Here is a 16,493-nt window from a genome sequence, read left to right on the forward strand (position 1 = left end):
ATAACTTTTTTTTTACTTTTTTTTTTTGTTGCGAAAATCAAATTTTATGAATTGTATGAAGAAAGTTAATTACAAAATTAACAAAATTAAACTAAGTTGAATAGTTTTATTGGAATAAAAGTGTGTTCGATATATAAAAATGGATAATCTATTATCATTATACTGTCGACTTTGTGCAGAAATTAAATCAAATACCGATTTAATTGATACAGTTAATAATGATTTAGATTTAAAGTGTAAAATATACGATCTATTAGCAATAGAAATATCAAATGATATTGATTTACCAAAATCAATATGTAATGAATGTTTTAATAAAATAATTTTATGCTCAGAATTTAAAGAGCAATCACAGAAAGCACAAACTATATTACGTGAAATTGTTATACTTAATAATAAAGTTAAACTTGAATTAAGTGCTATCGAAGAAAATATTGAACAGGAAGATAATAATTATAATGATTCACGTGATGATCCTTTGTCGGCTGACGAAAATCCAAATTCTATTGGTGATGATCCAAAAGAAGGTACGGCGTTAATTTTTATACTTTTTCTATTTGATCGTGTCGAATATCTTACCGAGAGTGCATTTTTTTGTAGTAAACAATTCACGCAATATAAATTGTTTAATAAAAGGCTTTGTAACGTTTTTCTATGAGGACCCCAAGGAACATTCATCCAACTAAACCTAGTCGTAAGGGGGCCCTATTTATGTAGCCCAAATTTTTTTTGAAATACTTATTTTGGCTCAAAATTGTCATTTAGAAAGTATTTTTAGTCGCCGAATACGAATCCTATGTCAGATTATACAAATTCTGTCACGTATTCCAAAAAAAACGTGCCATTTTTGAATCGAAATCCCACAATTCTTATTATACCATGTATATATGAAATATACATGGTATATTAAGTTTAGTCCCAAGTTTGTAACGCTTAAAAATAATGATGCTGGGAAAAAAATTTTGTCATAGTTGTTCATAAAATCACCTAATTAGTCCATTTCCGGTTGTCCGTCCGTCCGTCTGTGGACACGATAACTCAAAAACGAAAAAAGATATCGAGATGAAATTTACAGCGTACTCAGGACGTAAAAAGTGAGGTTAAGTTCGTAAATGAGCATCATAGGTCAATTGTGTCTTGGGTCCGTATGATCCATCTTGTAAACCGTTAGAGATAGAACAAAAGTTTAAATGTAAAAAATGTTCCTCATCAAAAATTCAACAACTTTTGTTTGAAACATTTTTTCGTAAACATCACTGTTTACCCGTGAGGGCGCCAATTAGGCGGAAATTTTATAATATGTACTATACTTGATTAACAGTTTTGTATGTGTCACATGTTTGTATGTGTAATGTGATAGAGTCATCAACACTGTCTATGCATGGTATTTCAACAATTAACTCAGTCAATTGTTTGTTTTCACTTGTATATCTTAAAATTAATAATTTTGTTGTTGAATTATGAAATTTATTTGATTACAGACATTACAATTGTTAAAAATGAAATAAAAATTGAAGATGCTGAAATAAATGTAAGTAAAACATGTATAGTCTAATAAAAAGTAAAATTGAATATCAAAAATTAATGCATCTTTGAAATTTTATTAATTATTTGTTTATTAGATTGTAAACACTTTGTAAAAGAAATCCTCCTCACAGGGGCGTACCTAATCTCCTTTTTTGGGAGGTAGTTCAGGTAAAAGTTCTACCCTGATGGAAATATTTCTCTGCCAATATAGTCTAATTTAGTCTTGCAGGTGTTCTGAAAAACTCTATGATAAAATTGTCTTGTGAAATGTCCTCCGATAAGTTTCTATTCTTTACGAGAAGTTATTTATAGACCTTTTCAGAACACTGCAAGACTAAATTAAACTATATTGGCAGAGAAATATTTCCGCCAGGGTAGAACTTTTACCTGAACTTATTTTTTTATTTGATGTATAGTTTTTTTTTTTTTTTTTTTTTTTGAAATTTGTAAAAAAACTGAATAAAACTCCGCAGCTACCTCCCAAAAAAGAGTTTAGGTACGCCCCTGAGAGGTGGAAGTTTTTACAACCTAATAATAGGGAATATTCATAAAATTTAAATTTGGTTCAAATATTTTTCTTCCGTAACTTTAATGACTGGACATTTCAACTAAATCATTATTTTAGTAATTAATATCTTTTTAATTACTTAAAATTAATTAATAAAAGTACAAATTCAGTGAGGGCATTTAAAAATTTCTAAAACGGAAATTTAAATTTTTATACGGACGTGACATCATAGTACGGGCTTGTCAAAATTGTTGACATACTGTATGATATTAATTACTTACATTTTATATGGTATTTCATTAAATTATACTATTCTACGGCTTTTTATTAGAAAACTTAATAATAACGAGTGTAAATTCTATGTTTTAAATTCATTTTAAAGTGTAAATTATACATTGAACTGTCACCAATTGACAGATCACGTACTTATACGTCATCAACAGAGAGCGCCAAAAAACTGCGTTTAAATATCTCAAAATTATAATGTATTTTAAATATTTTTTTTACACTTAATTACAGCATTTTTAAACAGTATTTATATTTTTTACTTTGTTATAACGGTGTAAACAATGAATTAAAAATATAAAAAAAATACATGAATATTTCCTATTAATAAAATTAAATTTAACAATTAAATAAAATTTCAAAGATGCATTAATTTCTTCTCTATTATAATGATATTCTATTTTGTTTTATAAGACTAATAATATTTTTATTTAGAATTTTGTTACTTTTTTTTTTTAGAATAAACAATGCAAGTCATCTAAAGATAATCGTAGTGACGAAGTAAAGAAACTACAACAACGTTGGAGTAATGATGGTAACTATAATTTATCTCTTTTATCACAAACAATCATTTTAGAAAAATCACCAAGAATTATATCTGTAAGCAGCAAGAAATATTTTGAGTATGTCCAACTGAAATTAAGATCCTTAATAAATTTTCTAGAGTAGTTTAAATGTAACCACCCTGATAAAAAAATCCGATTGAATTTCGATTCAAATTGCCAATTCATTCCGATTGATTTCTAATTCAATCCAATAGATCCCAATGTGAAATTTTCAATTCGATCCCATTCATGAATTGCAGCCAATTAGAAATTTCCGATTAGTTCTATTGGATTGAATCGGAATTAAATCGAAATGAATTGGAAATTTTTTTCCAACTAAACCCGATTCATTTCAATTAAATTTCGATTAAAAATTCGAATTGATTTCAATTGGAATAAAGATGAATGAATCGAAACTTTTTTTACAATTGAATCCTATTCATTCCGATTGGTTGAATTGGAAATTTCCGATTCATGAATCGGATTTTTTTATCAGGGCAAATACAGTTCAAAATCCGTTCAAAATGTAGATCTTGTTTATCTAAAAAATTTATTTATTTTTTTTTTTTGTAGTTTATAAATATTATGGCGACTGGCAGTGTAATGATTGTGATGAAATCATAAAATCATTAAAACATTTTCGTGAACATTGTGCCGCAGCTCATAACAAATTACCTGTATACGTGTGCAAAATATGCTCAAGAGTTTATCAGAATGAAAAATTTCGTGCATTTTATAAACATATTTCTAGACATTTCAAGTATCAACAACGGTAAGTATTTAAAAAAAAACCACCGACAAATGCGATTTATTCCTTGTAAACCGATTTTTGAAAACTTAGCTTTCCAATGATCTCAATCAAGTCGGTTCGATCGTTTAGGGGCTACGATGCCATTGAGAAACACAAAGACGTAGAAATAAACACTTTAAACTTATAACACCCCTTTTTTTAGTTCGGAGGGTTAAAAATGAAAATACTAAAATCGACGAACGTCAGAATCATCAAAATCGATCCACGCGTTTGGTCTGTAGTGTACCACATAGAAACTCACATACATTCTTTTTTCACAATATGGCATCTGGTGATCGCTATATTGAATTTTTATTACAATTATTTTTAAGACAAATCAATTGACGTTAGAATCATCAAAATCGATCATTGCGTTTGCCTTGCTCAGTCGGGTAAAAATAACCGATCTACTGAAAAAATCCAGAAAATAAGTTTAGACGTTTTACAAAGTTTTTACGTTCTAATAAATAAAATTTCAAAGATGCATTAATTTTTCCTTGATTACCATATTATTTAATTTAATTTTATTGTGCTAATATTTGATGAAAACCTTTTTGATATAGACCAGATTCATCGAAAGTAAAGAAAGAACATAAATGTACTGAATGTGGAAAACTATTCGAGAAACCGCTATATTTACAAAGACATTCAAAAGCACATAAACCAAAAGATTTGTTTACATGTACAACATGTAACAAACAATACCAGAAAATAGAGGCATTAAAGTATCACGAGGCTAAGCATACAGGTAACCTTATCTTATATATTATTAGCTTACCTAGCAACTTTCCTAACCTATCCTATCCTTAACAGGTAATCTTATATATTACTAGCTTGATAGCGGGCGGATACGCTTCACTGGTTAGGTTAGGTTGGAGTGGCTGTCCTGAGGTGGGACACACTTAGACCATAGAGTCCCTTTTGATACCGTAAATGGGTTGGCCCATCCTCGGCCACTACTCCATGAACCATTTGGAGCTGTTTAAGAACAGCAGAAGGACTTTGACGTCGTCTGACTTTAGGTCGAAAAGGTTGTCAAAGAGAGGCTGGCTCAAGTAAGTTCATCTCCTCATGACAAGAGCTGGGCAGTGGCAGAGAAGATGAAACATTGTCTCCTCCTCGTCACCACTGTGACAGCTCCTACAGTAGTCGTGATACACTGCCAAGCCTAAGCGTTTAGCATGCTTGCCGCCCAGCCAGTGTCCTGTGATAGCCGCAACAAGTTTGCGAACAGAGGCCCTTCGGAAGTGATATGAGTACTTCGGAACGCCTGCAATTGTACTCAGGCCATATCTGTCTTGTAGTACCACAAGTACGTTCTTCCCTCCATCTAAGATTGGTCTTTTTCAGAATATCCTCTTTCAGGAGTAACTTGCAGTTCGCAAATGGAACTCCCGGATATTTATTGATGCTTGTGTCCGGCAGCATTGTGCCATTTCTGGCAAGCTCGTCGGCTTCACAATTTCCTGGAATGTCCCTGTGTCCCGGTACCCATACCAGGTCTACATTCTACATTCATTCGTTCCGCCAGCTTTTTTAAGGACGTACGGCAGTCCTGTGCTACCTTTGACGTTAGATAGACTGAGCTGAAGGATTTTAGAGCCGCTTGGCAGTCGGTGAAGATTGTAATAACGCTTCACTGGACTTGAAATTAAAAACCATCGCTTTATAGTTCCCACCTCTCTTGTTCTCACTTATCTCTTTTCCATAACACTTGACGCGATTGTTTTAGCTGAAAGATATGCACAGTTTTCAATTATTTTTTAAATTGTAAAATAGTCATAATTCATTGAGTAGATCAGAAAAGATAGCAATGAATTGCTTGACATTTACTATTTTAAATTTCAAAATGACGATCATACATCTGCTCCATCTATAATCATTATTTTGAACCATAAATTAAAGATTTCTGTAAAAACGCTAAAATAGTAAATGTCAGACTAAATTTAATTTTTTTAAATGTATCTTTATAAATTATAGCTCATGTGTTATTCTGATATATGAGCTATATTGATGTACAATTTCGTTCAAATCAAAGCGTAGCAAACAAACAAACAAACATACTTACTTTCACATTTATAATATATAGGGATTATAATTTTTTTTTATGTCCTATCCTTATCTTCCTTATTACTTTATCAAAATCCATGATTCACTCCTCTTTTTCAATGTTCTGAATGTATTTTATTTTCCTTTTAAATATTTAGTTTAATATTGTACTAATCTCTAATCTCTGTTAAAGAAGCCTTTTTTAATTATGATTTTCAATTTTCTAGAGGAGCGAGTTTTAGTATACTGTGAACAATGTGGTCAAAGTTTCACAACGAAATCGAATTTAGAGTGTCACATGAAAACAGTACATTCACAGGAAAGGCCTTACCGTTGTGAACAATGTCCAAAACGGTGCGTGTATTATAAACTTTCACTGCATAGTTGAATAAATCTACCGGATTTTCGATAAAGATTCTTTTATTGTAAAAAGTACCGAAAAGGAGTTTTTTTTTTGCGACCTTCTGCACGCGGTTTTATCTTCACATTGTTTTCTTTGGTGACATAACAGTAAAATAACCTTAAATCTTTAGGAAACCGTTGTAATCTCACATTTCCAACTTTTTCTGGTAAAGAAATGAAGAAATCATAAAAAAGGGTTGTAAATTTTAGAGAATTCTCCGCCTGGAAGAGATCCCGGTGGAGAAGCTGTAGGCTGTCTGTGTGGCGTCTAGTCTCGGCAAAATTCTTTAGCTTCATTCGATTTTAATAGACCCAAAGACGTCTCCGGGTGACAGGACGTTCTCAAAGAGGGCACAGAGGACTCTTGGTCTAGATACTAGGGACCCACTTGCGGTACCACTCTTTTATTTATAATATTAATATCAAAATAATATTATTATCAAAATTCGCCAGATTTATCCTTTGTAGAATTGGACAAGGTATGCTCGGATGTAGGACGAGTTTTGCACTTAAGATCCTAGCTAGCCTCGTTGCTATTGCATAAAACGTATTTTTATGAGCAAAACATTTAAATATAGACTTTTTCCTTTCCTTTAAAATTAGTACCTTATTAATATTCAATCTAGGGCCGTTTCAAACCAATGCCGACCTTATTTTCTTATCAAGGCGAATAAAAAAAGAAAATATTTGCGGATCATATAGATCATAAATCCTAGGATTTATGATCTATATGACCTGATTATGACCTATAAACAATTAATTTGTTTATAACAAATTTCTCCTCATTCTAAGCGATGAGCAAGCTGAAAATTTGGATTCAGCGAGTCAAAATACGTCGAAGTACACTTGTTGCACGGTAGAACTTGTAAATGCATACAAAACCTACTTATCGTTTACACCATGGAGGTTAGAGAAAAGGAGAACGATCGCTACGCCCTAAAGCATTAGCACGCTTGTCCCTGAAAATTCGTTGGTAAGTAGTATCTGCGAAGTTAGCTGTTTATGAGTATAAGTAGATGAAATTACTTGCATTATGTACAAATTTAACAAGAGCCCGCTTTTATTGAGACAACTTAGCGATCGCAGAGACTCACTTATTTTGTCCGTATTTCTGGGACACTGTTTCCTACAGCGATCGTTCTTTATAACCTCCATGGTCTACACTATAAACAAATAAGCAATATGGCGATAACTGGGTACCGTGCGTGAGAGTAAAAGAATGTCCCCATCCTATTCCTTGTCTAAGGTGCATACGAGCAAGAGCATACCTTGTCTAGTTATATAATGAGTTTTTTTATTGATTTTTCTTGTTTGTTTTAGATTTAAAAATATGAAAACTTTGAATGATCATTTAAAGACACATCTTGGATTGAGATTGAAATGTAATAATTGTGATAAACTATTTTCATGTAAAGCATCATTAAAACGACATTCATCCATACATTCTGGTCTTTTACCATTCGAATGTAGTTTTTGTAATAAACGATTTAGAATTGCAGAAACTTTAAAGGTTTGTTTTTTAAATTCCAAAAATCTTTTTGAAAATAGGGTATTATCGTTAGTCAAAAATAAATCATGAAATTTGAAAAAAGTTAAAATTTATGTAAAAATATACATATTTAAATATTCTGATTTCTGAGTCATAAAAGCACATTTTTATTTTATAATATTAAAATTAAAAATCGTAATTTTTAAACTGTATATCACATGATCTAAAACGCGGGTTCCGAATATCTAATGATTGATATCGTTTTTATACCATGTATATATGAAAATATATCAAGGTATACTAAGTTTAGTCCTAAGTTTGTAACAAAGAGCTTAAAAATATTGATGCTACGAACAAAATTTTGGTTTAAGTGTTGTCTGTCTGTCTGTCAAGAGATATCAAGTTGAAAGCATGCTTAGGACTTGAAAAGTGAGGCCAAGTTCGTAAATGAGCAACATAGGTCAATTGGGTCATCTTGTAAACCGTTAGAGATAGAACAAAAGTTTAAATATAAAAAATGTTCCTTATAAAAAAAATCACAACTTTTGTTTGAAACATCACTGTTTTACTCGCGAGGGCGCAAATTTGACGCAAATTAAATAGTATGTATATTATATGGGAATATCAGTTATGTGCGTGTGTGTGTGTGAAATGTATGTATGTGTAATCAAAACTGTTTATACATGATATTTCAACAATTAACTTAGTTAATTGTTTATTTTCACTTGTTCTAGATACATGTTCGACAGCATACAGGTGAAAGACCTTTTTCATGTGAAAAATGTAATCATCATTTTTCAGATTTATCAAATTATATCAAACATATGAGAGGAAAACACGGTGTACTTAGTGTGGCTAAAGATCCTGTTTATTGTAATCCCAAGTATGTAAAAACTATCACGGAGAGTCAACAACCAATTACGGAAAAATAATTATTAATTATAAGTCTAATCAAATTAATAATAATCCCAATAGACCTTTTTCATGAAAAATAGAAATGCTTTTTGGTTAATTTTTCATGAAAAAGGTCTATTGAATTATTAATTTGATAAATAATTCAGTTTTAAATTATATAACACAGGTCTGCAAAAAAAACTTTTTTGTCAGCTGCATGAGATATTTTTACTAAATCATATGTTTTAGAATGCGCTGATTTCAGAAGTGATGGCTATTTTTTTCTATCACGTAATTTTTTTTGCAAATTCAAAAACAAAAAATTAGTAAAAGCACTCGTTTATTAAAAATTATACAGTAGCCTGCAAGCATAGTGACATCCCATCTTCTTTGGTACCGTCTCTCGATATCGCGGACATCCTGGTGAAATCGCTTCCCCTATTCTTCACTGTAAGCTCCCAGGTTATCAGGGAAATATTCTATGTGGGAGTGTAAAAAATGGACCTTCAGGCTTATCTTGTAGCCTTGAGCTTCGTGTGCTGCTAGTTGAACAATGGTTTTGTAGTCAAGATCCTTAGTATTTCCCAAAAAATTTCGCACTACATCCTTGAACGATACCCAAGCTTCTTTTTTCTTCTGAATCATACTTTCCACAAAGAGGGTGTCAGTTAAAAACCTTCTTATGTCGGAGCCAATGAAAACTCCCTCTTTCAACTTTGCTTCTGACAGCTTCGGGAATTTCGTACATAGATATTTAAAACAGTCTCCATCCTTTTGCAGTGATTTTAAAAATTGTTTCATCATCCCCAATTTGATATGGAGATGTGCCAACAAAACTTTTTCTGGCGGCACCAAAGTAGTATTGATAACATTTTTCTCCCCAGGTTTTAAAGTTTCTCGGGGTGGCCAATCACTTTTAATCCAGTGCTGTTTTCTGGCTCTACTATCCCATAAGCACAAGAAGCTTGCGTATTTACTATAGCCTGCCTGCTGACCCAAAAGCATCGTGAGTATTTTGAAGTCCTCACAAACCATCCCTTGATGGTCCTGATATTTGATTCTTTCCAAGGTAATAGTCAAATGGTTATAGTTAATTTACTTCCATATGAACAGAATAACCGCATTGGAAGCGAAGCTAATTTATTTTTATTGTGCAATAATACTTGAAGACTAGTTTATGTTGTTACTAATATCTATGGAAACCTTTGTGATAGAATGTTTTGAATAGTTTTCCTGTTTTTGGGAGATCAAAATCTATAAGAAAATATAAAAAATCCTATGCGGTTTTTTGGTCGCAGACCTGTGTTATCTATCGACACCAAATAGACACGCAATAATTTTGCAAAGAATTTTCGAATGCGTTATTTATGCGCAATTATTTTAATTATGAAACAATAAATATTACGGTTTACGGGTGTCCGCGTCACGGAGATAATTAACTGTATGTGACTAACTCATAGAGATAATAACATGGCCGTAAACGGTTGATCGCTTTAGAGAGATCAGATTTTTAGAGGGGCGTAAAGCGATCTTCGATATCCCGGCTAATGAATAAAATATGGCAAAATTATTCTCTCTTAAACTTTAATTATCCTGTTTTGTGGCTGCGTAAATTTTAAATATTGTTGATACTTGGTGTTTTTCTACAAATAAAAATATTTTAATTAAAGAATTGTATGTTCCAATCTTTTCATTTTCCCTGAGGTTTTGCATATTATAAAAATTATAAGTTTATCGAGCACAGGGAGTTTGCGAAATTCAGTTTAGCACAAAATTTTTGTCCTGAAGGATAGTAAAGCCTCACCCTGAATAAAAGTCAGTATTTAGGTTCGTCAATATAATAAACAGTTTTTATAACAAGTGAAATTTACAAAATTTTAAAAAAATCCGACAAATTTTTTACTCACACTTGAAACATATCTAAGAACACTTTACATTAAATTCCTTTCGTCTTTAATGCTTTTTCCAAGCTGAATCGATTTTGATGATCATTGCCAATTTTTTAGTTTTTCCGTGTACGGAACCCTGAATTCGCACTTGAAACATAGCTAAAAACACTCTCCATTAAATTACCTATCATACGAAACAAAACACAAATTAAAATCGGTTTATCCGTTTAAGATTTCTTAATAGGAAAGTTCTATTGCTTTTTAGGTCTGCTGCGAAAAATAAAAAAATAATTGCACAAATAAAAAAATTGAATATGTTGTAAAAATTTATTTTAAATTAAAATACAAATTTAGGTATTTTCTAGCAAAATATTCCGGTACAAAACAAATTAGCGAATCTTTAATCTGTAAATTTAGCCCATCGAGGTTTGCGTTAATCGAAGTACAGGGGAATGTTAATACTAAGTAGCGACTGTATGTCTCCGTAAAACTTTAATTTTAACCATAAATAAAATAATTTTTCGTGTAAAATCGTTATTTATCGAGATAATTGACTTCACTCGTAAAATTCAAACGTAAGAAACTTAAATAAAATTTTCTAGGAGCGTCTACTTATCTTTACTTTTTTCGATGATTTTCTTTAAATCTTCGTCACTCAAATAACTAAATATTTTTTCAGTACATTCTTGTGGTAATTGAAGATGGTTGGCAAAAAGAAAATGTAAAATTTTATTCCCTTGATCAAGTAACTCGTTTCTTTTCATACCATTTCTGAAACGGCTTTTAATCATGCTTCCATATATTGGAAATTTTGTTTTATAGTCGTCTAATTTTAGAATCTGCACTATATTTTCGTTCCTCAAACATATTGCTAAAGAATCAGTGTTCTTTATCAAGATATCATAAAATGAAATATTATAATTATTCATCTTCTCGCTCTTCATGCTTGTTATTTCATTCTCACATTTTTCCTGAAAATCAGGATAATAAATTCCATCAACTGAAAGCAAATTTTGTTGACTAACATATAAATTTGCGGTTTTCATTCTAATTATGTGGCGTATAAGACTTTCAATAGTTTCAGCAGTTTTAGCATAATCAAGAAGTGTACGATTGTTTCTAGTCGTAATATTAATATCAGATCCATACTCCAAGAGAGTTGTAACAACTTTAACATGACCTTCTTTAGATGCAATGTGGAGTGCTGTATCTCCACCGATTGTTCTAAAATTAATATCAGCACTGGATTTCAAGAGAGTTTCCATGATTTCCTGGGATCCGTTTAGAGCACTGAAATGCAGGGGTGTAATATTACATTTAGTTTTAGAATCAACTTTAGCACCACGTTCAAGCAATAGTTTTACAATATCGTTGGAACCTTCTAGTGTTGCCATGTGCAACGCTGTCAATCCATCACAATCCACAGCATCTACGTCAACTCCTTTATTCAAAAGCATTTCACAAATTTCTACATTTTTTCTTCGTGCAGACATATGGAGTGGTGTCTCGAGACTTATTTTTTCTCTAACATTGACGTTTGCATTATATTCTAACAGAACTTCAACAACTTGTGAATATTCATTCCAGATAGCAAATTGAAGTAGCGTCTCACTATCTGGAGTTTGAGCGTCTACATTAGCACCATGATCAAGAAGCAGTTTAGTAATTTTCCTCTTTATATTAACATAAGAATATCTATCAGTACGATATTTATAACAATCTTCATAATCACTTACATTTAAAAGCAATGCTGTGTTACCGTTTTCATCGGTAGCGTTAACATCAGCATTATGTTTTAAAAGTAATTCAATAATTTCTAATCGATTATTTTGAATCGCATCAAAAAGTGGAGTTTGACCCCAATTTTTAACATTAACATCAGCATTATGTTGCAAAAGAAGTTCAACGATTTTCGTGCACTTCCCCCTAACAGCAATATTCAATAGCTGGGGATAATCTTTTACATTTACTCCATTATCTAAAAGTAGCTTAGTAATTTTTAAATTTTCATTTTTAATAGCATAAAATAGTGGGGTTTTTCTCTCTACGTCTTGAGCATTTATATCAGCTTTATGTTTTAAAAGTAATTCAGTAATTTCTAATTGATTATTTTTAATCGCTTTATAAAGTGGAGTTCGACCATAAAGATTTTTAACATTAACATCAGCTTCATGTTTTAAAAGTAATTCAGTAATTTCTAATTGATAATTTTTAACCGCATTATAAAGTGGAGTTTGACCAAAACGATTTTTAACATTAACATCAGCTTCATGTTTTAAAAGTAATTCAATAATTTCTAATCGATTATTTTGAATCGCATTATAAAGTGGAGTTTGACCACAACCATCTTTAACATTAACATCAGCATTATGTTGCAAAAGAAGTTCAACGATTTCCGTGCACTCCCCCATAGTAGCACTATGCAATAGCTTGGGATCATCTTTAACATTTGCTCCATTATCTAAAAGTAGCTTGGTAATTTTTAAATTTTTATTTTCAATAGCCTTAAATAGTGGGGTTTTTCTGCATTCGTCTTCAGCATTTATATCAGCTTTATGTTTTAAAAGTAATTCGATAATTTCTACTTGATCATTATTTTCAATCGCTTTATGGAGTGGAGTTTGGCCAAAGCGATTTTGAGTATTAATATTAGCACCTCTGACTAGAAGCATCTTTATAATTTCTATGTCATCATTTATAACAGCAAAATGAAGGGGAGTATTAGAAGAGTTTTTATAATTGTATGTTTTACTGTTGACTTCAGAGCCGCTTGTTAAAAGTAATTTAGCAATCTCCGAATGTTTATTATCAAGAGCATCACAAAGTAAATCATATCCTTTTGGCGATGATTCTGAATATGGCAGCCCGTAAGAATTTATTAACTCCCTTGCTGTTTCCAGTTCTCCATTACGAATCGCACGAATTAAACTGCGCCCTATATCCTGATTATTCATAATTAAAGCACTAAAAATCATAACATTATTAAATTAATAACATATCAACATATTATAATTTATATTTCCCATTTTACCACAAGATTTTAATCAGATTTTAAACAAATAAGATGATATATTTTATCTATAACAATATTATTATTTAAGTCAAACTAGTTTGAGCTCTATATTTTTAATATTTTTCAAGTTTTAATTTAATAAATACACATATTTGCACATACTTCCTTCTAATTGCTCTGACGTGGCGAAAAATATATCAAAAATATGTACTTTTTCCCATATTATCTATTTCCTAAAGGCCATCACACATAAGACATAGTATGACGGATAACGTACGCACGTAAGGGAGCGGGAAAAAAGTTAAATTGATTGTGCAATGAAATCAAATTGGTAATTAAGTGACTGCGAGGCCTACGTGAGGTCATGGCCTGATGTAGATATTTAGCCGTTCCGGACAAAAATAATATTTGTCGCTCTTTACACTCATACCAAATACAGGATGTATTTTTTATCGAATGTCCGAAGGAAATGGAGCTATTGATTTTGTTCGGATAGAGATTACTGTATATAATATTTTAAGGATTTGCCGCTCTTGACGATTGCCCGGCTCGAGCCCCCCCCCCCCATCTGAATCGGGCCATGCGTGAGGAAGTGAGGATGAAGTAAGGTGAATTGTATAAATAATAAACAATGTAGATGAAGTCCAGAGATGGAATGTAATTTGTATATAATTATTAAATAAAATATCAAAATATTATAATTCAGTTTCTGACATCGATATTTTCGATATTATTTTTGTATTTTATAAAACAAATAACAAAGACTACATACCTACGACTTTTAAAAACATTTAATAATTATAATTTGACTAATAAAAAAACAAACAAAATTCAATAAAATATCATTGTAATCAAGAAAAAATTAATGCATCTTTGAAATTTTATTTATTTGTTGTTTATTAAGTTGTAAAAACTTCTCAGAGGTGTACCTAGCCCCCTTTTTTGGTGGGTAGTTGAGGGTTTAATCAGTCTCAAAAAGAGACGTTAGGTACGCCCCTGAGAAGTCGAGTTTTTTTACGAAGTGTTTATTGACACCCTGACAAACAACTTATAAATAAAATTTCAAAGATGCATTAATTTTTTACTTTTATAGATATTTAGTTTCATTGTACTAGAATGTAAACAAAACAAAACAAGACACTATCAAATCGATCTATTTATTTATTTAATTAGTTTTTATTGATAGTTATCCAAAATCTTAGTACGTAGAATTAATTTATTGATTATTGATTACCTAATTAAATCTTACATACACAGTCATCGTTTGTTTTTAAGGATATTCTTTTCTAATTCTATTTGTTAGTAATCTTTTGATCTGCAGAAGCAACTTCTTATAGTCCTGGAGCCCGTCAAAGTAAAACAGCACTTAAACGGATTTCGCATATAAATCAATACTATTTAACGATAGGTACAATATGGACTATGTGTGCCAGGGTTTATCCTGGCACAAATATTTTTTTATTTTTAATAATTACAAGTATTTTTGCACTTTCATGGAAATTAATTTGTATAAGATCATTTTATTGCATATTTTATCTATTTTCAGGAAAATTTCAGGTGGGACAGCTCTTATCGTGGTAGAAAGGTCTGTCACATCTATTTTTAATATATAAAGCCAATCAAATTTTACCCTTATCGCGGAATTACTTTTTTTATTAAATTTGTTCGTTTTGAGTTCTATTTTCGAAATATCTCGGTGTGACAGCTCGAAACTTGACGAAAATATCTGTTACATCAGTAACAAATAAAAAAATCCTTGCAAAAAATATTTCTGCCAGGATTAATCCTGGCACACTTAGTCCATAGTGTACCTATCGTTGAGTAGTATTGATTCTTATGCGAAATTTCGAAATCCGTGTAAGTACAGTTTTACTGTGACAGGCTCCAGGACTATAATATTAATATAAAAAATAAAATTATATAATAAACAATGAATTCGATTTATTTTATAAATATGTTAAATTCTTTTGATATAGCAGAAAAAAAAAAATGATATGCAAAGCAACTGAACTGATACAAAAATATTTCATTTTGTACTTATTTTGTTATCATTAACAAAATCAGTTTATAAAGATCTATAGATCATTAATCAATCAATTATTACACATCGATCATCACAAAACACTGATTTTGTTTTACATAAATCTATTTTATATTGAGTGTGTTGTTATACAGAATGTTCTAAGTTTTTTATACAGGGTGTTTTAAGTTGACATATAATTAATCGAAGAAAATGCTTCAAACGAAAAATTGACAGTACATAGTGGATGTGGTACTGAAGTCGTGTGAGTGCAACCCCTGTAATATTCCATACGACTTACTTCCCAGAGGGGAGGAAAACATTAAAAAAAAAAGGTCTTGGTAGCCTTCTTAGATTAATATTCGAACATGTACTGCAGCTTATGCTGGAACGATCATTAACTTCATAGATAAATCATGTGTTTTATCCACTTTTCAGATTCTGTTTATATACTTTTTTCCAGTTTTTTTATTACCATTAAAAAACGGTTCAACTAATTCTGTTGAAAACTCTTTCAGTTCTTAAATACGCGATTACACGTCGAATAACCCCAGTTACTTGTTTATGAATCCGAACGAACATACGCATATACCGGGAAATTGTGAAGCACAATGATGCCAGACACAAGCATCAATAAATATCCGGAAGTTCCATTTGCGAACTGCAAGTTCCTCCTCAAAGAGGGTATTTTAAAAAAGGCCAATCTTAGATGGAAGGAGGAACGCACTTGAGGTACTATAAGACAGATATGGTCTGAGTACAATCGTAGGCGTTCCGAAGATCTTTTATCACTTCCAAGGGCTTCTATTAGCAAAGTTGTTGCGACTATTACAGGACTCTGGTTGGGTGGCAGGCATCTGGCAGTGTATCACAACTACTGCAGAAGCTGTCACAGTGGTGATGAGGAGGAGACAATGTCTCATCTTTTCTATCACTGCCCAGCTATTGCCATGAGAAGATGGACTAACTTGAGCCAGCCTCTCTTTAACGACCTCTCCGACCTGAAGTCCGTCAAAGTCAAAGCACTCCTGCTGTTCTTAAACAGCTCCAAATGGTTCATGAAGTAGTGGCCGGGGATAGAC

At 31.5% G+C, this 16,493-nt stretch overlaps 2 protein-coding genes across 5 annotated transcripts; one reads left to right on the forward strand and one right to left on the reverse strand.

The window, feature by feature from the left end:
- Positions 1-139: 139 nt before the first annotated feature.
- Positions 140-8,562, forward strand: LOC123306099 (zinc finger protein 391-like). The gene is made up of 8 exons (XM_044887972.1): positions 140-527; positions 1,482-1,531; positions 2,780-2,855; positions 3,439-3,637; positions 4,219-4,403; positions 5,932-6,058; positions 7,427-7,616; positions 8,330-8,562. Exons 1-8 carry the CDS (start codon positions 140-142, stop codon positions 8,525-8,527), a joined length of 1,413 nt encoding a protein of 470 aa, XP_044743907.1. The 3' UTR covers positions 8,528-8,562.
- A 2,184-nt stretch (positions 8,563-10,746) lies between these two features.
- Positions 10,747-13,477, reverse strand: LOC123290466 (putative ankyrin repeat protein RF_0381). Of its 4 annotated transcripts, none has more exons than XM_044870672.1 (3): positions 13,410-13,477; positions 13,023-13,342; positions 10,747-12,920 (listed from the first exon to the last, which is right to left on the reverse strand). In XM_044870672.1, the coding sequence occupies exons 2-3, from the start codon at positions 13,330-13,332 to the stop codon at positions 10,987-10,989; spliced, it is 2,244 nt and encodes a 747-aa protein (XP_044726607.1). In that variant the 5' UTR covers positions 13,333-13,342; positions 13,410-13,477; the 3' UTR covers positions 10,747-10,986. The 4 variants fall into 4 exon arrangements, with proteins under 4 accessions (XP_044726607.1, XP_044726605.1, XP_044726606.1 ...); XM_044870670.1 differs by having other exon boundaries at positions 10,747-12,170; positions 12,267-13,342; XM_044870671.1 differs by having other exon boundaries at positions 10,747-12,159; positions 12,256-13,342.
- Between the last annotated feature and the right edge of the window lie 3,016 nt (positions 13,478-16,493).

The sequence above is a fragment of the Chrysoperla carnea genome, chromosome 1 (assembly GCF_905475395.1).
Source record: "Chrysoperla carnea chromosome 1, inChrCarn1.1, whole genome shotgun sequence".
Classification (NCBI taxonomy): Eukaryota; Metazoa; Arthropoda; class Insecta; order Neuroptera; family Chrysopidae; genus Chrysoperla; species Chrysoperla carnea.